At 43.9% G+C, this 21,523-nt stretch overlaps 1 protein-coding gene across 3 annotated transcripts in view; it reads left to right on the plus strand.

Moving 5' to 3' along the window:
- The window catches only part of SHROOM3 (shroom family member 3), a 163,143-nt gene that overhangs the window by 53,013 nt on the left and 88,607 nt on the right, over positions 1-21,523 (plus strand). For 2 of the 3 annotated variants that reach the window (XM_042796825.1, XM_042796827.1), the window contains exon 2: positions 2,197-2,351. In XM_042796825.1, coding sequence (XP_042652759.1) covers positions 2,197-2,351 — 155 coding nt within the window. Of the gene's footprint in view, positions 1-2,196; positions 2,352-14,286; positions 14,395-21,523 lie in introns of those variants that run through there. The other variant, XM_032992466.2, reaches the window with a different exon arrangement.

The raw sequence follows: 21,523 nt of genomic DNA on the forward strand, positions 1-21,523 counted from the left end.
CATGAGATGGAACACATCAGGATTTGAAGAAAGATTTATTTCAGACCTGTTCATAATGTTAGTAACCTTACCAGAAGTATTGCAGGATTTGTTTTTTCCTTGAAGTCTTTGATTTCACATTATTTATAAAGGTGATTATGGAAGAATCCAAATTTCCATTTTCACTAAAGCAGAGGAGAAAAAGAAATGTCTAGCCCACATGGTTGCAAAGAGAACCTTAAAGCAGTGATCTTGTGGAGTGAAAAAAACACAGAATATATAAATACAATTTGGATTATTAGAGCACAAAGCACAGATTACTATTTTGTTGGTTTTTTTAAGGTCAGAGTTCATCAAGGCAGAAGCTAATACAAAAGCTTCTGATGAGTCTCCCAGCCTTTGAAGTACTTGGTCTTTGGTAGAGGAGATATTTTTCCAAGAATGCCTTTTCTCCATTATGTGTGATCTAACATAACAAAACAAAAACAAACAAAAAATCCCTCTGTTGACTATATCACAAATTAATCTAACCCATAGTATCCTGCTCTATTGTATTTCATTGAAATGATACCCACCTGCTTTCCTTTTACAGCAGTAACAAACTAGGAGCAATACTGAATTTTCAGTTTGTTATTTATTTATGCTGACAACAAGGTTTAATGTTTCATCTCTCACCCTTCCTGATAATTGTGATATAAGGCTTTTTATATGAAGTCTCATTCCTGTGGTTTTATCCATTCTTAAGAAGAAATGAAAAAAACTCATTCATGGGTGGAATGACAATGATTTTTACCTACCTTTGTAGGTGGTTCAGAAAATTCATCAGCTAATGTTTGTGGAAGTCAGATTTTAAGCTTTAGAAGGTACACGAGGTGAAATACTGTTGTTCAGAAGAAAAAACTGGCTCCGCCTGTGAGAAATCACCATTCAACATCGAAACTAATATTCTGGTAAAAATCTGGGTAATACATCTACATGTGCTGAGTTACATGTCTGGGTTAGGCTCAGTTACACTTTGCTTGGCATGACTTGAAATAAAAGTAACTTCCAGGAGGGTGTGAGCAATTTCACTGCTCAGAAAATGGTACCCCTGCAAATAGCTTCCACTGGCTGGATCAGAGACTTAATCCAATTCAGATACATTTCTTTGTCTCAGTATGAGGACTGCGAAGGTGAAGGCCTGAAGGAAGAGATTATACTTCTAATGTGCCCTGAGATGTTACGCTTATGTGTGGGTCACATGGCAATTTCTAACAGGTTACAGCTTCTGTTGAACAGGGACTGCCAGGTGCTTTGGATATCAGATTTTGTGGTGGCAAGTTTTGTAATAAAAGCTCTATCGGTTGCACTCCAAACCGGTGGCACTCCCAAGTCTCCGGAAACTCAGGATTTACAATGCATTAACCCATATATAACCTTGCCCTCTGCTATCCTAGTACAGCTTTGCAGAGAGGTAGTGTGTTAGTTCAGAGATTCTGGGGCAAATTTTGTTGTCCTCTGTCTCGTCGCTTCTTTGCAGACTTGGCGCATTTCTGCTGACACACTGATGGAGAATCGATGTGCCTGAAGGACTACACAATTTACGTGATGGACCATACAAAACAGAGGATAGTGCCCTGGGTTTCTCTTTCTAGCTTTGCCACTACATAGGCTTGAGCAGGCTGCTTACTTTCTCATAAAATCAAAATAATTGTCTACTTTCTTTAAATACCTAGCTGAAAAACCCTACAGAGGTGCCACATGTCATTAACTACATACACCTATTGTTGATGGCCAGTAAGCAAGAAGCTGTTGTGAATCAGACAGCTAGATCAGGAAGAGGAGCTTGAATAGAAAAATCACATCCAAGCTCTTCTAATCCTGGCTTTGCCCTTGGGCTTGTGCCTGGGTGCTCTTATCAAGAGGCATTCCATGGCCATTTTGCTGGCGTTTACTGCTTCCAAATACCAAAGACATTTCAGGCTTGTTCAAAACAATGCTTCTTGGAAAAATTAATTAGTCTGACGATCCCCAGCTTCCATCTGTATGAAATGTAGGGGAGGTGAGCACAGACCTTTGAGGAAGCTTGCTGGCAAGGGGAGACAGCGTTTCTCAGTCAGAGCGCTGAGTTGGGGGCTGGTAGCCCTTGTTCCTTCAATGCAAATGTGTGCTCAGCTCTGCATGTGATATCCAGACTGTGGCAGGCCGTTCACCATTTCTCCTCTCTTTCCTGTGCAGGTCGAAGAGGGAGGTAAAGCAGACTCCCTGCCTTCCAAGCTGCAGGCTGGTGACGAAGTGGTGAACATCAATGAGGTGGAACTGAGCAGCTCCAGGAGAGAAGCCATCTCCCTGGTTAAAGGGTCCTACAAGAAACTGAAGCTAGTTGTCCGCAGGTAGGCAAGATCCAACACTCCTTCCCTCCCTCTCTCCTGCCCTGCAGGGCATCCCAGCCCTTCCCCTCATATCTCCAGCTGGAATCCTGTGGCTTGGCATGGTCTTGGCAAAAGCTTTGTTTAAAGCAGGAAGGCATGAGCCCAAGGGCAAATGTTTGTTCTTTTCAGCCAGCATTTCTATGACTCCTTTGTCACTGAGAAGTCCAAGCATGTGAAATACTTATCCAAATCTCTTCCACTGCTCCCCTGCCACATGACAATCCAGGATTCCTGTTCCATGGTTTACAAGCGGACAAGCAGTCTTCCTTCAAAGTGCTTGGGGCTCGCTGTGAAAGGTGGCAGTTCTGTACATAGCTCTTGCCTCATTTACTGTGTGTTATCACAGCTGCTGTGACAGCAGAAAGATTTCCACTGGCCTCAGCAAGATTGGGAGCTGTTTTGTGTTCTGCAGGTGGGTGATAGAGCGGCCCTGCTGACCGAGAGCAGTCTGACCAATATTGCACTCATATGTGACCTAGAGGGAAAAGCAGCTACTTCACCTGTGTCTTTTGAGCAACAGCCTCTGTGCTATCACTGAGTGGGGGATCTCTCACTTGTTGATTCCCTGTTGCTGCTTCCCTGGCTGTCAAAGGCCTTGTAGATGGTAATGGTCAGTGATGCCCGCGTGCCGTGTTTGATGGTGTGCTGAGTGTAACTCAGCTAAGCTGATCCTCTTTGGTGGCATGAATAATAAATAAGTTTGTCTTAGGGTCAGGACACAGAACTTGAATCCTGATGCACATTTTTAATCAGAGATGCTTGGGTCTGGAATTTGAGGCAAGGTTTAAGACCTTAATAGAGATGCTTCCTGTATGTTTTTTACTGTGGGCATGTCCAAACAGTTTTTTCTGTGCCAGTTAGGTGATAGCTGGTATCACTTTATGGAGTGCTCTGTCCTGAATTTCCTCACTTAGCCAGAAAGGAATCTGGGTCAAGATCAGCATAGCTGAGGAGCTGTCTTAGCCAAACAAAAGGTGTCAGCTTGGGTCGATAAATTGGAACAACCGACTAACATCTGAGCAGGGATGTCCAAGTAGGGCAGGTATGAACAGCTCAGGCACCCTCCTGCTCACTGAAGTATATTTTGGGCTTTTTCTGGATATATTCTGTTGTTTACCTAAAGTACCTTTAGGTACTGACAATGGCCTTATGACAAGTTCTGAATATTCATATACAGAACTCTTAGATGGTTTGTGTTGCCATTGGGAGGATATTTGCAAAAGTAGTTAGTTCACTGTAATTTGAGTGTTTTCCAAAAAGAAATGGTTTTTATTTAAGGCCCATGTAGATTATAGTCCTACTGTACTGACTGAACAAAATGTTTAATGCAACCTAACTTAGCAAAATTGTGAAAATAGAACCCTTTTGTCATAGTTTAGTTTCATTTTGCCAGGATGAACTAGTAAAATAATTGGTTCTGTTTGGTGTAAATTGAGAATTGTTTCTGGTGTTTGATCTGTCCACCTAAAAGGTAAAAAGAAAAGAAAAGAGAGAAGGATAGACAAGCAAAGCCTGGAGTTCCACTGCGGTTGTTTTGTCCCAGACTTCTTCCTCTCCACTTCACTTAGATGTTTTCTTTTGCAGCATTTCTATGGTGGAGTCTAAACCCTGCCCAGGTTGTGAAAAGCCCTTTTGCAGCCTACAAACTGGAAAGAGTACATTGGGAAGATAGGTTCCTGTGTGTCTCAAACTGGACACCAGGAGTGGAGAAGCACTCTGTGTCTGCCTGGATATGTATGCACACACACATATACATATGTGCACACATGCACATATATGTATGGATGCATATATGTCTTTATACACAGAGGAGAGATGTACTCAAGATCAGCAGGGTCTTAGACAGGCCAAAATTCAGCAGTACCTGATATTTCCTTGGCAGATGCATGAATCACACAAACCATGTATCTTAGAAAGCTTTCAGGCCTCTTTCTTCAAGCTAAAAGAGAAAATGAGCAACTTCATAATTTCCTTGACTAGTTTTTCACATGCAGAAGGAATCAGGAGAGGCAGAGCAATCCTAACAGGCATCAATCACATGGTTCTCATTACAGTTGATGAGTTATTGAAAGAGGAGGTGATCCACCTCTGAAAAAATCGACAATCAGACACCAGTGTTTTATGTTCTGAAATTACACTTCACAGTGTAACATAATAGTTTCTCTTGCCATTATTTTTAAGTTCCCAAGACCTTTACACCTTTTTGTCTCCTTTTTAATGAGTATGCAAGGATATTTGATGTTTTTCTGGTTTGGAATACTATAGTGAAGTTGAAGAAAATTTGGTTCGGAACCTTTCATGGTTTCATTTCATCACCGCTAGAAAGATCAAGCATGTTAGCTTTAAGAGGTATTACATTCACATACTATTTCCTTGCCAAGGTACTTTAAGCCCTTCGTGTACATTTAAAGCTCAGTGACAATTCAAAAACTTAGAGCTGAAAAACTGCAGTTCAGAGCTAAGAGCCTAGCCTTCAGTCCAGGTAATTTGACACAGTCCCCGCAATGCAAGCATGAAAGCAGGAAAAGAACAAAAATGTGAGGTCCTGACTTCTTTGTGGGCAGTGGGTCACACATTTTTCTGAATTCTCTCTGTCACCAAAGGTGGCGAGACTCAGCACTCCGGTGGTGTCAAGGTAGAAGGCAAAGATTTTGTCTCCGATGCTAGAGGGAAGGTGGATGAGAAGGGATGAAAGAAGGATCCCAGAGGAGAATGGTGGGAGAGAGGAAAGCATCAAGGGGAAAGTGAGTTTCTGCATTAAATAAAAGCTTCCAACAATACAAAATGAAACGAGGCAAGATGCAAAAGAAACAAATCAAGGTAAGCAGCTCAGTACAGAACCTGAGCCACGTGGAACCTTCATCTCAGTTAGGGGGATACTGCTGGGCAAGCAGCATATCTGTGTGATGAAATGTGAACAAACGTCACACGAAGGTTGCAAGCCAGACTTTGAGGTAAAGCTACAGCACCAAGGATGTGCAGATTATCTTTATCCCAGACATAATGAGTTTAGCCATTAAGACTGGTAAAGGAAGCACCAGTGTGCTTCGCACTTGGGATTGTTTTTTGTTGTGTTGACAAGAAGATGATGTTTTGCAGTACTACATCATCTGAAAATAAATTCTTTTTGGAGTGCTTGGGATGCCGATTTTTGTAACTTAGCCATAATGATTTAATTGAAGTGGATTAGGGTTGTTTGCTGCATATACCAGCGGTCTGTAAACTCACTGACCAGTCATTTGTGATTTCAGTATTTGTGAGAGCTCTTGTTTAGGGAGTGACACAAACTAACACTGACATGGACTTTACCCCTTAAAAGTCATACGTGAGCAATAGCAAAGTCTGCTTGGTGTATGTGGTTTTGATTCTTTCCAAAGCATATTCAAGGTCAGCAAGTTTTTGAAGGTTTGATTGTTTTTCAAATTAAAAACTCAGGAGCTCTCTACAGCAGTGTGATGGGTGACATCAGGTGTCACAATGGACAGAAAGCGTAGATTTTTTTATTCAGATGTATTGTAGTATCAAACAGAGGACCAACAGAATACGTTTGACCCACTCCATACACTTGTGTAGCCCATGTAGCATTCTCAGATTGCTATTTAATCTTGTTTTTTATTTTAGGACAAAGATAAGCTTTTAGTACCAGTGGCATCAGGGTGAGCCTCCACTTGTGTTAATAAGCAAAAATGGACGTTACAACACCTTGCTCAGTCTGTAGACAGGCTGATACAGTGATGTGTTATTTTCCTTGGAATGTCATCTGCAAAGCTCAGTACTGATGTGTCACTGTCAGTCTTTATCAGTCTGTTATTGATCAGTTTAATGGAAGAAAAGAGTGGGAATGGTTTCAATGAAGGGAATGTGAAGAGAAAATTCAGTATGAGAGGAAAGACTAAAATAAATAGAGATGAGAAAAACTACTTATCTCACAAGGATACTTAATAAATATGAATGGTTATAGATACACAACCAGTACCAGGGTAGTTGGTACATGAAGACCATAGTCTGCCTTTTACTCCTGTGTAAAACGTCCTGCTGACATCAGGGAGGAGCTTGCAGTAAGAGACATGTGTAGTTGTGAATTTGTACGCTTTCTGCTTCCTTGGTCATGGATTTACAGTAGGGCAGAGGCAGAGAATGGCGAAATGAACCTAGGTGTTAAGTAAATACTGTTCCTGTTCCCTAAGACAATCCTTAGTTGGGAGACAACTGTTAAATGATTTTTCACAGCTGCTCTCTAGCTACATTTTGTCTCATCCTCAGCTCAGGAGCCCTAAATGGCAGTTTTCAAATGTTCAGCTTTCTCTGCTTCTTTAACAGGGCTGCTCATATCTAACTTGTTCAAAATGGCGTTTCTGAAGCCAGTTCCTTTCTTTCTGCCCATTCCTTGCTACCTCCCTGTATTTGTTTTGCCCGTTCATTTCCAGGACAATGGATGCAGACATGTATGCATTTGTTCGTTCCTGTAGACCTCAGGTCTGCCACTGGTGGAATGCTATGAGGAAGCTTGCTGATACTTAACAATTCATTGTGCTGAAGCCAGAATAAGCCAGAGGAAGAACTACTTTGCATGTCAGGGAGTTACAAAGCCTTACTGAGTGTACCTTAGGTGCACTTTCCAGTCCCTGCTAAGTTGAGTTATGATCTCCTGCCTCATTTACCCTACTGCTAGTATCTTTTGTGTGATTGTCACTGGCAAGGTGGATTTACCTTGGTGGTCCATTCCAGTCCTTTTGGTGGTCCATTCTAGTCCCTTTTCTGCCATCTGTTTCTTAAGACATTTACAATGGTACAACAAAATTGCCTGTTTTCTCCTTCTCCACTTTTTAATACAGAACTTTTCAGGATACTTTCCTCTGCTGGCCCAGAAGAAAACACATTAATTTCATTCTGATGTATTGCATACCTGAGCAATCAAGGCAAAAATCATACCACTCCTTGAGTGGTCAGTCCTGCTAGCCAGATCGAACTGCCACAGCTAAAAAGAGTGAGTGGGTGGAATAGCCCTGAAAATCATCACTGGGCAAAGAAACAAGATAGGATTGTGCTACAGGAAAGAACAAACAAGTATCACTCCACTGAGGACAGGCTGTGGGAGTGAGCCAAGAAGCTAGGTCCTCAGAAGAGAGGTTTCCACAAGGATTTCTCGTGATAGCCCTCAGTGTGTCCATATCACTGCTGGTGACAAATGGCTCTCACTGCGGGTATGAGCAGAACTGATTCCATCAAGCCTGAGGAAGCCACAGGCTGATGCCGGGGAGACCTTTTTGCTCATGATTTGCCAGTAGATGTGAATCACTATGAGAAAGTGGAGAGACCAGTTTGTTGAATTTTGTAGTGGGAAGCTTGCCTACTGTCCTCAGCAAACTACCTTAGATAGTTTTTGATACTTAGTTGATCTTTAACCAGCTGGAGGAGACTGAGTGTTTGAAAGCTAAAGCTACAAGCCACAGAAATAAGGCTGAGTTGTTTAATTGTGAAAGATGGGTGATTTTTTCCAACTTGTTTTTTGCAGTTGCTTCCTCTCCAACTTCAGTATCTAAGCAGAGTTGAGTGCAATTAAAAAATGACCCAGGCCTTTTCAGTGCTATCAGTTCGATCTAATTGTGTTGTGCATGCTTGTGTCGGTGAAGATAAGGCTCAAAATGTGGGCATTGCCTTGTCTGCTTTACAGGGACCACAGTGGCCTACAGCAGTTGCTAAAAATAGACTTTTCCACAGGTCAATAAGCAAGAATGGCTGTCAGAGTGTCACACCGTTTACATAGTTTTACATTCAGCATGTTCGTAACAGCAGCAATTAGATCAGTGAGGCACGATGGTAAATGTAGCTGTTCTGCAAATATCATGCTGGAGGGAACCACAGTCCCAGGGACAACAGCTCTCCGACACCCTTTCTAACACAAACACTGTTTGAACTAAGGCCTCCTACAAGCCATTCCTTAGAGTTGCTGTGGCATTCGCTGTTGCCTGGTGCAGGGAGGGCAGAGGTGAAAACGGGAAGTCAGTCGTGTTGAGATGACAGTATGTTGTGAACCTGCCACAGGCAGTTTGGTCCATGTTCTTGGTGGGTGTCAAGCAGCTGCATGGACTTGAATGGAGTCCAGATGAGTTATTTCAGGTCAGAATTTGGTCCTTTGATTCTTGAAACTCTTGGATCCAGCATCATTCTTGGTTAATGAATGCAAAGCTCTATTAAAATTTGCTAGTGGAACAGCGAGTAAAAATTTTCTGCAGAGAATTACCAACGTTTTAGACCCTTACTCGGTATGCGCTGACATGCAGGAGTGCTGCAGAACTGTTCTGGGGTGGTATTTTTAGGGTTCATGTAAGCACATAGCTTCTGACTGGGAATGTGAGGGGCTCTGGTGGTGACCCTTGCATTTGCAGAGCCAGTGAGGCTGTGTGAAGTATGAATCTCAAAAGAGCTGTGGTTTACAGCAAAACTGCATACCTCCAAGACGCACAACGTGCATTCGTAGCACACATCCAGCTGTGGTTTACAGCAAAGCTGCATACCTCCAAGACGCACAACGTGCATTCGTAGCACACATCCAATCATACAGATACGAGTGACTGTAGGAAGCTTGTTCAAATATTATTTGTGTGGTATATACAATATTATATCAAGGATGAAGTACATTCGGTTCCTATACCATGTTGTTGCCCTAACATCTTGTTGCACTCTTGAGGCACAAGGCACACAGGCTTAGTGCTTCCGAGACCACCGCAGTAAAAGCCACCCCTCAGCCTTGTTCTTCTCCAGAGCTGCCCATGAGCAAATCCTTTGCTTAGCCAAATCAGGAGCAGCTTGAATAGAGATCGGGTGTTTTGGGCGTGGTGCTAGCCGTCACTGTCAAGAGAGATACTCTAGTTAAAATGCATGGCTGCTGCTGCTCCTGATACCTACAAGCAGCTTTGCTAACAGCTTTACCTGTCCCAGAGGTGTGTGTTTGCCTAGTTCTCATAATATGTTTTCTGTAGAATGAAGAACATTTGGCTGTATCATCTCTCTCTTTCTGGGGCAGCTCTGTAGAGAGCTGTAAGTAGACAAAGAGATAGAAACATAGCAAAAATCACTATTCAAGGCAGTTGATTTTCTGTTTTCTATATTCCACTGTTAGTGGTCAGTGGTTTGTGTTTGCCTCAAGCTTAGCACTGCCTGCAATTCTTTTTCATCTCAAAGAGCCTTAGGCTAGAAATACGAGTCAAATAAAGGAGGAGTGGGAATAGAAAACATTATCATCACTTTCCTGTTGTGCTAAAAACTGTACAAAAAGAAAGGATTAAGCTTATCCTTGGCTATAACCATAATCTGCGTGTTCGTTTTCATGCTTCCCTACAGATTCCCTGTGTCACTTGGGTTATTCAGCTTATTCTCTTGGCACATCCCTGTCCCCAGGCCCCCTTGCCTGAACGATGAGACTAGGGGGAGATGGTGGGAGAAGCACACTACAGCCCTGACACCAGGAGTGTCGGAGGGAGGCTGGCTAATTCAGGCACTGAGCAGCCTGAGAATTCACCCAGGGGTACACCCCCTGGAAACACCAGTCCTGTGGCAGAGGAAAACCTGCTGCTAAGTGCTAGAGGCCACCTCATGCTACGCTGCTGCTGCACTGCAAACTACTGGGGCTGGGAGGGTGTTGAATATGCGGGTGTATTTGTTCCGCTCTTACCCTCATCTTGACGTGTCTGCTTTCAGGTGCTGCCAGGGAGAAGATGCTGGGCTACGTGGGTCTCTGCTCTGCCACTGCATGGCCAGTGTTATGTTTTCAGACAAATCTGGTTCTGATCAGCCCAGTTAAAGACCTGGGGGGTAAGATCAGGAGTTAAACCCAGACATCCTGAATACTTACACCTATGCCATAGCTACAAAGTTGTTCTTCTTTTGGCAGCAAATTGTTATAACTAAGACTTTAACAAAAAAACGTCTTCCACTCGACATGATAAATGACCCAAAGGAAGTATCAAAGGGTGGGAGGAAGATGTTAGTACAACTGACATCTGAGGCTCAGAGCCAATTCAAGCCCATGGAAATTGGTGGAAAGATTCCCACAGACTCAAAAAGGCTTTGGCTCAGACCCTCACTGATCAGTGCTTTCCCTCATTGACCAGGAGAAAATGGGCTGTTCCTAGAGAGAGGGGAAGCTGCTGGCATTTTTACAAAAAGACAAGTGCCAACACAGTTCTTCAAAGAACTCTGTGGACTAATCCTTTCCTCTTATGACACTAATGTAATTTTGTGTCGTAGTTGACAGTATGCCAAAAAATTGCATCGAATAAATCCAAGTTTTGTGAATGAGACTAATTATAATAAGCATTGGCTCCTGCCCCACTCTGTAACACTGCAGAGCTGCTATGCCATGCAGTTATTTTTTGTTCAGTGATGACAACTGGGGGAATGGGGGAAAGGAAGGTTTCGTGCACATGGAAGTTTTAAGACTGACAGCTTGAGAGGCCAAAGTTGGCATTAATGGTGGTAGAGGGCTGGCAGGGTGGTCTTGTGACTAGCACTGTCATATGTTTGGTAGCAAACTCCTCCACAGCTTTCTAGTGTGCCCTTGGTCATGTCTCCTTGTTTCTCAGCTCCCCATCTGCTGGGTGTCACTGATGCTCTGTTGCATGGGATCTTAGGACAGGAAGGGGGTCTTTTAAAGTGCATCTTTTTAACACTCTAACAAAAATGTGCCTTCAGTTGGAGTCTTATATGAACAGACAGCTCCTCAGCTGATGCAAGTGGGTGTGACCAGCCAAAGCCCATCAGGGCCCTGACCCACTGTTTGCACAGTATTTCCAAGGTCTGTACAGCCAGTTTCCAGGTAAGCAAAGGCTTTAGCTTGTGTGTTGGATCAAACTGGTAAGTCTTTAACTGTCTCAAGCATCAGTATTTTCATTAGAGGAGTTTTCTGTGCATTCATCAAAATGTTTGCAGTTCCTATCTCATTAGGAAGGGTTAATGCAAAACACGGGGCAGACAGCTAAGAGGCGAATAGAATTTAATTTTGGAATCACTGGCAGCAGGCTTACTGTCTAGGATTGAATTAGCTACAGTTTAGGATTGCCAGGCTTTTAGGAAATTTCCCACAGTGAGTAGTAAATGTGAAGAAGATCTAGATACAATTTTTGGAAAAAAAAAAAAAACAAAAAACCAACAACGAAAAAAAAAGATTTAGGCCACTGATGGAGACAGTGGGAAAATGCCTTGGGAAAAAAAAAAAAAAAAAGAGCCCACCACCATTATGTGTTATCCTATATGGGACATTAAAGACTGACCCCTCACCTGAAACTGCATTAGAAACACAGCCGTTTCTAGCCACTGCCACTCTGAATTAGCTGCTTCTTTCACCGAGTGCATTTGGATTAGTTTGCCTTCTTCAGGCAATAATCGAACTGGGGTTTGATTTGTCAGAAAGTGACACTGGAAAAGCTGGGAAATCTCTGCCAGCGCCATACAAAGTGCTTTTTAGGGTGTGGATCTCCTTCTTCTGGAATTTCCTGAGGATTAAGTTGGAGCTGGATCAGATCACGATAGTATGAAAACTGGAACAAACAAGCATGTGTTCTGTGACTGATCTGTGCCTCGCTTCTCTATATGCGACTGTGTCTAGGCTGACCTTTAGTCGATAGGGCAAATACCTGGACTTGCGTGAGGTTCTGGTTACCTGTACAGGTGCAAAGGACTGCAGGATGACAGCTTCACAGGGCAGCTGCAGAGGGAGAACTGAGAATAACTGAATTTCATCATCTGTACTGTAAGAAGCTGCAGTTGCATGGCTTTATTTTCAAGAGCTGACTATAAATATTGATTTATAAGAGATTTGTTAGTTGTATGGCATTGTTATGTGCTGATGTCTGCATATCTGTAGCTGGGTTAAATATTTATTTTGCTCAGCTACGCTAGTTACCCAGGAATATAAAACAATTTCCCAAAAATTTTTCCATGTTTTTCCTGCTTGATCCAAGGTTTCCTCTGAAAGGGAGGTGGGGTCAGGAAAGGCTAATGAACACTAACGTAATCCTTCTATAAACTGAGTTTGCCTGGATTTACTTCAGTAAAACAGATATTAGGGTGTAGTGGTCACTGTGACTACTTTACACTTTTTCATGAATGGACTTGTATGGGTCATCCAAATCCCTTGGTATTGTTTCTCCCTTGTGGCTGGATAAATGCAATATCTCAGTCAAAAGAATAATGAAGAGCAGAAACTGCACAGACAGTATCAAATGGTCTTTTATATGCACAAATCTTCCTGTTTCTAGTGAAAGGCAGCCTAACTCACTCACACAAATGCAGGTGGACAAAGAGTATTCACGTGTATGCACCTGGCCGAAACACTGGCTATGCCAGTACCTCCAGATTATAATTTTTTTTTTCCATTACTACTTTCTTCAGCTTTCTGCCTGCTTTGACTTTGTCATTAGAAGGGAGATGGCATCGGTCTTCAGTATTTGTATATAAAACATTTTCATGGAGGTTATACCTGCATAAGTACACCATAACTTTTTTTTTTTCCTACTAAAGAATGCCTAAGCTAATTAAAATCAGAAATACTGATTTAAAATATTTCTGATATTGAGAACCTGAAAAGAGCCAATTAACTCAGTTAACTCTTAGTGTTCTGTGTTTACCAGGCTTTTAAAAATAATTGCTGTCATGAGATGAAATTGCAAGAGGTAAACGGAGGCAGTCAGTGCCATTCTCTGTCTTGAGGAGCTGTGGAACTCCTCCAGTATGCTGGTGGCTGGCCTGAAGCACTGGGTTCTGTTCCTCCTGCTGACAGATATTTTTATGTGGCATTACTTCAAATACTTGCCTCCCTTGTAAAAGGGAGATACAGCTCTCCTGCCTGTAGGGTGTCAGGGAGTTAACTGCATTGAAAAGGATGATGCCTTCAGACTCTTGAGGTAAAGGGGACACTGAAGTGGAGAAAGTATGGTAGGCAGTATGGGTGAGGTTGTGAATAACGTATGATTTGATCTAAGAGCCTAACTGGGAAAAAAAAATATAGGGTGAAATGGAAGTGAAATTGTGTGTTCCTTTTGGCCTGAAATCAAACATTTTGCTCCCCATAGGAAAAGCATGTTAAATTGAGATATGTAACATACATTTAATGCATGTTTTCAGCATTCTCTTGGATGTTAAGGCAGCCTGACTGGGTAGAGGGTAACCGAACCTCCCTGGTTGCATTAGGCTGACATCCTCAGTATTAGGAAGAGCCCAGTGTGTTGAGGGCCATGTCTTTTTCTGTGATATTTCCATGGACTTTGTACAGCCCTCTCCTCTGCCAGGGCTCAGGCCTTTTGCGCAGGAGAAGAGGCAGCGGGAGCCACAGAGCTGAGGGTTGGCAGAAGGGCACCATTGTGGGCATCTTTTTCAATCCTGAACCTGCAGTTGAGCTGCTGGGCTCTAACTTGCAGGCCAATGAGCAACAGAGACCAACGGCCCTGCTACACCTCTCCTCCCCCATGGGTTTTTATCCTTCCCCCTTATTCCCAATTACATTTTTCAAATCAAATTTGAGTGGTGAACTCCAAGAGAAACAATAAGTAGTTCCTGGCTGGCTGAAAACACTTCTTTATCGGATAGAGTTTATTTTGTCCCCTCTCCTCCCAAAGCCCAGTGTCAATTTTAAGAGGAGGCCAAACACCAATATGCGGGGAGCGAGGACAGAGCTGACTGGCACTTTCACTCAGCAAATTGCCCCTTTCCTCACGGTCTCTGCTCTTGTCTGTCAGGCCTGCTGACGACTGCTTGGTAGGAGGGCAGTAATCCGATCTGCCTCTGCTGAGCAAACCTCCTGCTTTTTACTGCGGGATTAGTCCCGAGGTGCCTCTGTGCGCAGCACCTGTATCTGCAGCTTGTTATCTAAATCGCTGTGCTCCTGTTTCTCCACTTTCTGAGGCGGTAGTGCCGTTCCCTCCGCCGTGGACTGCGCTCACCAAAAGGCAGGCTGCCTCCGTCTCAAAGATGGGAATACCTGAGACTTGCTCTGGTGTTTCAGAAGGTAAGTAAGCAGCCTCTCAACAGCTAGAGCAAAGCAAGCTGGGCACAGCTTTGTGCCTGCGGAGGCAGTTGGACCTCGCGGCAGGGCTTTGGGAGAGGGAGGACAAGAGTCTTGAGGACCTTGTTGGTCCTAAACGTCATGAGCATCATAAACTTCAGAGCAAGCGAGTGTCCTGGCAGTGCCATGGGGGATTTTTCAGCTGCTGTTGTAAGTGAGCTCACAACAAACGGGGAGCCAGTGCTGTGCTGCTGCTCCGGTTCTGTCACTGCAAAGCTGTTGAGAGCTGTAAGCAAATCTATTGGGCTTTAGGCTAGAAGTGTGTCAGAAACTCGCAGAGGGGGTGAACTTCGGAGAGCCTCCAGAGTTATACAACATGTTTAAGGCCATTCCCTCCCTTAGTGTCAAAGAGAGCTAGTAATAATGCCATGCACTTGGGACACTGAGCCTCGTGAGCAGAGGATCTGACTCACACACCATGACGTGTTGGGTGCATTTTACAGCTTTACAGTCTGGAAGAGTCTCTGCTCAAGTAAGTGGAACTCTTTTTGGCCTTCACTTTTTATAAGTTGAGAGGAGTTTCAAGTGGTTGTCAAACCAGGCCAATGCTTTGCGTCAATGTTTAATACAGATGGGCTAGCCATACAGTATGGGATGTATTCTTGTTTGATTCATATGGTAACACTACAAATAGAAAAAGAGTGTGAAGGAGACTGATTTTAAGAGATGGCAATCAGTATAGCTCCAGTATGGGCCTGCAGACATTTGCATTCATTGAAGACCTGTCATATATTATAAACACCTATACGCCCTTTTAGATTAGTTGTGAATCATAAAACGAAGTTCATTGAACTTTGATTTTGATTATTTCCTGAGACATTAACTCCTTTAGTAAACCCATTAACTAATCTTTAAACTCATTACCTGCTTCATTGCTATTAGGTTATCTTTAACTTTAGGTTTGTTTGTTGGCTTTTTTTTTTTTTTTTTTTTTTGTGTATATGGGCCAAACCTTTAGCAGTGCGCTTTGACTGAAATTGTAACTGTGTGTTTTTTCCACGATGTGGTGATCCAGTCTGTTTAGTGAAAGGTAGTGGTGTGGCTGAAACCAAGTCAAAGTGGTGTGTTTTTTCCACGATGTGGTGATCCAGTCTGTTTAGTGAAAGGTAGTGGTGTGGCTGAAACCAAGTCAAAGTGGTGCTAGTGGAATATTGAGGTCTGTGTCCCTGTCTATGTAAAATGGAATATTTTTTGACTGTTATGATCTGCTTAAGAAAATTAACTTGAAACAGCCTGTTCTGAAGTACAGATGCAGCCACAACTTGTGAGTACAGCACACTGCCTTGCCTAATATACACTCATTGTTCCACTATTTAAAGAGCAGGGAGATTTTGACAATAAAACCAGAACTGGTTCCAGTAGCTAATTCCTAGTCCCTTTAGATTGCCCCAGATTTCCTCCTTTTGCCTTGCCTGAGCCAGCTCTTTAAAACCAAATTCAAAGAAGCATCTGGCCAGGGAAAGGCAATCCACGTGCTGTCGCCTCCAGTCCTTGGAGCACCCCACTGGCTCCTCACAAGCTGGCTGCCCCATCTGAGGAAGACCTGTGCATGGCGAGGACATGTATGCTCCAGCCTGTGTACGTTTGCCTGCTCTCAGGAGCACGTGCTTGCTTAAGCACCTGCCGTCGAGGGCAAAATTAGTCAGCATGTGAGTAGCCCTAGAGAGGCAGTGGAGCTGGCAGAGATCCCCAGCATGTGGGACAAGGCAGACCCCGTCGCCCTGCTGCCTGCGCGGGTGGGCATGTTCCCAGGCTGCAGCGATGTGAGGAGCCTCCTGCCCTTCGCTGGGGGACCCGCGTACGTACACCGCGAGGCTGCGGGGAGCTCTGCAGAAGACGGCGTCCGCTCTCCCCCGCTTGCACCGCGCGTGCTGTGACTCTCTCCTGAGGGGCACTGCGAGCAGGCGGTGTGGCGAACAAAGCGCTCAGCTGTAAATTAGTGTGGACAGTCGCGTACAGGCAACGGATTAACTTGGGTCCTAATCTACTGCCTGCTTGAGTACATCTCCTGTGGTCTTCATATCAGGTTGTGGGTGAGACAGATGTATATTCCTTCTCTGTTCCTGGGAACAATCTGAGCAGAGTGATTCTGTGCTCTGTGGTGTATAATGTGAAGAAAGGTGATGCACGTACTATCTGAAACTTGAAGAGATGCCTGAATTAAAGAGATTTGGTGGTCGCCTCCTTCAGGTGAACTGAAGAAACCATCTAGGGGTGATGGTACTGTTTTCTCTGGTCTGTTTTATAGTCTTTTAAAGATAAGTCTTTCTGAAGCCTTCAAAGGGTTAAAGGCAATACCTCACAGAAACCCAAGTGGCTGAAGAAATACCAGATATTCACATTTACATCAGTTGCCAAAGCCTGGACATTTCTTTCTGCTTTTTAGAAATTGCAGCCTGCAGGAACCATTTAACAATAAATCGTAGCAACTTGGCTGTTATAGGGCAACCCATGTGCATAGGCACTCCTGGGCTGTGCCAGCATCAACTTTGTACAATAAAAGTAACAGCAGGACTTTGATTAAAGACTGATAGAAAAGAGAGGGAGAGAGAGGGAGAAACGTAGCAAAGATTAAAGAATGAAAGAGCCACCTGGAAACTTCATTCCTCCTTTATTTCTAACTTAAGCTCATAAATACCAAATCTAAACCATTGTGTGTGCGAGAGGGAGGGAAAATTTCCTGCATGCCTGCACAGAAAAGACTGCACATGCAGTTGCACAAACCGACTTTTAGCAAGAGTCATTCTCTTTTCTCAGCCTTAATGCTTGCTCCTTGTCTGCATCAGAAGAAAAATGAACCAGAAAATAACTTTATCCCCTGGTGCTTTGGAAGGACAACATTTAGAAGGGTCAGGCAAATCACAGCCATAAAGGAGAGCGGCGAAGGATTGCGGTTGAACCTGCCGATGAGCAGCGAGCGCGTTTCCCAGGCTGCCTTGGAGCAGCCCTGCAGCTCAGCACAATGCAAATGCCCAGCTGCACATGTCCAGTGCTGCTCTTCGTGGTTAGCCTACAGCATCTGCCGCTTTGTCTCCATCGTTGTGGTAACCCCCACCCAAAAAAAAAAAAGAAGAAAAAAGCAGTGACTCCAGCAGCCAAATGCAAATAAGCCCCAAAGAGCCCTCTTATGTGTGATCAGCAAGCGACAGGCAAATCACGTTCAGACTCCTTACTGCAGAACCAACGTGTCTGTTGTTTGGGTTTAGGAGACCAGAACGGTACGGTTAAGTGTCAAACGTGTGTGCGGGAGTGATGGCAGGTTGACTTTTCTTTAGCCTGGTTGTGCCCTGGGAACTGGGAAGGCTGTGGTTCTCGGGCAGGATTTTGCAGGGTGCAGAGGGGAAGGCTGAGACCGTGAACGCCCCAGCGATGGGGACTTCTCAGCAGGGTTTTGCATATTTGCAGATATCTTGCCCTGCACTAGACTGCGTGGAGCAGCAAGGCAGATTGCTGTACCTGGAGTTTGTTGCTGCTGCTTCTAGTATCTCTGCACCTGGACATCTCTGCTGCTTACATCATGCTTTTCCCCACCTGGTACTTCTCTTACTCCATCTTTACATTGTTTTCTCTCTGCACACTTTCTCTCCCACTTTTTAGCTGTTAATAACATCTGTTAGACAGTGCGTCTTTCTGGCAGTGACCATGGCTCTGAACTGTGCTCCCCTAAAAGTGTTTTGGATGTGATGATGTCCTCTGCAGCAAAGAGGATGTCTCTGCCTCCGTTCAGCTTTCCTCACCTCAAGCTGTTATCCTGAAGGCTGCTGCCTCCTCCTCCGTCCAGGGAGCAGGAAGATGCATAGCCTGGTCTGGATCAGGCCCTAAGGAGCTGTTTTCTCTCTCACCCTGATTCAGACCAGTGTGAGGATGCAGAAATTGTCAGTGTCCAGGACTAAGCCTCTGGTTAACAAACTGCTTCCTCCCAGCGATGCAAACTGTCAGAAGATAAAGTACTGAAATTGTATATCACAACTCAGTTGTGAGAAAATGCAGGACTGGAGAGGGCTGGGGAGAGGACTGAATGTCAGCCTGCTGCTTGCATCCCAGCCCCGTGGCTTGGCTCAGGCACCTCGAGGAGAGAGGTCGGCGGGGCGTCGAGGGGTACGGGCTGCCCTGTGCCGAAACCGTGGGGCCGGAGGTATGTGGGGAATGCGAATGGTATGCTTGAGTGGACAGCTTCAGAGCGAAGCACGGGGATGGCTCTCGCTGCCATCTGTTGTGAACCCCGCAGGCCCATAGCAACAGCATCTCAGGAATGGGGCTGCTTTTTTTTTTTTTTTTTTTTTTTTTTGTTATAAAGAAATTCTTCCTTGCCCTCTTCCCCACTCCTGTGTCCGCATACTCATGAATAAGTGGGAATGGGACTGGGATTCCTGCTACAGAGTGATGCGTGCTAAAGGAGAAAAGGGTCTTTTAGAGCTCAGCTAGTATTTGGTTTGGGAGATGTTTTCCCTTCTGAGCAGTGACATTCTAGGAACATGAGCCAATGTGTGTAATTTGTGGTTAATTGCCAAAATCTCATTCTATTCAAATCAACAGCAGATCTGTATTTGCCACAGGGTATATTCAGTAAAGTCTCCAGTGGATGTGTAGTCACCCAATTGCCCTTCTTAGTAAAACAGAGACCCCTTCTGCCTAATTATTACAGGAGCCAGGGTTATAACAGGTGTAAATAACCCCAGTGTATTGATTTGTTGTAACTATTATTTTCTTCAGGCCCTGCAGCACTTCCATTCTAGCTAAGGGGCTTTGCTGTATAGTCAAGTGGTGGGATCAGATCCTCCGGCATTATAGATAGCTCAGCATCACTGGTGTTACTGAGAGATGCAAACTTTTACGCCAGGGAAGATTTTGCCACGTAAGAACTCTGCCTCCTGAAGACAACAGCATTGAGACGGCATGCTGCCAGGAAGGGTTAATGCTGAAAGAGCCTTTATTCAGGCAGCAGGGGTAGGAACTGTCTGTCTGTCTGAGTGGATAGTTTTACTCCTTCCTTTCCCCTGGAAATTCACTTCTGAAGTTCAGACTTCTTTTCTCCCCATACCTTAATCTTTTTTCCTGCTGTCAAGTAACTGTGGCCTTGTTCCTGCAAATTGCTCAACCTCTTGCCGTGACTCAGCAAATTAGATTGTTTTTAAGCAAGTATTTTAATTCCTTTAAGACAAGGAGTTATATGTTATAATTTAATGTGAGAGTTTCGAGAGGTTTGAGGTGAGACATTCAGAAGTTAGGGCTATTTAGCTTTTCTGAACAGTATATTGATTTCTTTAGAATTTCTATGCCTAAAAGCCTGCAATAAATACAGGTATTTGCAGAGAAGCCCCAGTAGACAAGAGGGAGTCAGGGAACCGTCACACTAAAACAAATCTCTCAGAAGTTTCATGCCGTTTGCAAAGAGATGTCATACAAAAGGAGAGCGAAGGAAAACCAGCACTCCTCAGTGCTCAAGGCTGTTTGAAACTGGGCACACAGCTATAGTGGCTTGATCACAGGGAGGAGGGTATAATTTCAGTGAAAGCTGATCGGTGCACGGCGGGGAATGAAACTCTCCCTATTACAGGTATTTATTATCACTTGACAGCTGTCAGTTTGCAGTAGGTGATTTGCCTTCCTGTCAGCTCTCTGAGAACTGGGTATATTTGCCTAAGGTTGTAGAGAAGGGTAAAAATCCTGCTTTCAAGTGCAGGTATCATTTAACCATGATAAGAAGGCAGGTAAAGCATTTCTTCTGCAAGACGGCTGTGGAGAACAGGGAAGTAAAGTCTTTCTGGTCCTACCGAGATGGGAAAAAACAAGTCATTAAAATCTGATACCTACCTGCTTTTAATGAGAGAAACGTTGTTTGAAGAAGTAATCTCAGGCCTATCACCATGGAACTATTTTCAGGAGCCATTAGCCTTTCACCTCCTCATATGTTTTTTCTTTTACTTTTGATCTCATTCAGGAAAAACGGCAAAGCTTCTGCAACAAGAGACTTGGGCTTTAGCTTTAATCAGGAGCTTACTCGGTCATGACCATGCTCTTACAGTCTTTCGAGTAAATGAGCTAGGGGAGTAAGGCATAGAAAATAATACTTGAAATTGAGCACTTAGTGTCTTTAGTCATGCTTATTTCTTCAGTGAGCTAGCATGGATATTTTTATGGGTTCTGCAATGCTCCCTTCATCTTTAGTCTCTTCTTCCTCCTCAGAAACTTTTTTTCAGTAGTTGGGGTCCCATGGTCTGTTAGATGCCAGCTTGAACTTACAGACATGAGGCTGTTAGTATTTCTGGCCCAGTTGGAAAAAGCAAAGAGCAAGAGCAAGCTGAGAAAGGATGTTATGAGCTGCACTGAGTAGATGCAAAATCCAACTCAATTTGACTATACCTTAGCATCAAGCTATACCTCTTGTTTCTTTGGTTCACTGTATTCTTTACTTGAAAGCTCTTGTGATGTAGAATAAGATCCTTCATCCGTGCACAGACGCTCCCACAGTCCCCCAGCTGTAAGGAAGAGAAGCAAAATTGGGTTGTTTTGTTTTTGGACAGTGGGACCAGTAAAGGAAGGTTGTAGGTGACTGAATGCTATTCAGGTTCAATCTCATTTTCTCTCTTCAGTGTTTCTTACAGAGTTTCATACTTTGCAGCATTCTGAAGAACATTTTAAAATGAAACCAGAAATGCAGGCTTGATTCTTTACCGAAGGAAAGTGCTATTGCCAGTTTATGTGATGTACAATACTTGCTTTAAACTCCAGCTCCTCACCCAGGAGACTTGTGAAGCTATCCGCTCTTCAAGTTTCTAGCTCTCATGATTCAAAGCCTAGAAGACAAGTCAAAATTCTGCGTACACTAATTGTGGCAAGTAGATGACTTTGAAACTGCTCATGTGATTTGGGGGACCTATTCATGCTTTTACCTGGTTGGAGCATAATGCCTCAGCATAACACAAGAGGCAGAGACTTTTTGTGATATTTGGTTTTCTCCTTCCTGTAAAGATCACTCACTTCCATCGCAGCCACTGGAGCCGTGTTATCCCTGAAAATCCAGGCCATGGCATCAAGAGAACATCCATTAGTCTTACAGTTTTGCATGAAG

The sequence above is a fragment of the Tyto alba genome, unplaced genomic scaffold, assembly GCF_018691265.1.
Source record: "Tyto alba isolate M040663 unplaced genomic scaffold, T.alba_DEE_v4.0 Super-Scaffold_23, whole genome shotgun sequence".
Lineage (NCBI taxonomy): Eukaryota > Metazoa > Chordata > Aves > Strigiformes > Tytonidae > Tyto > Tyto alba.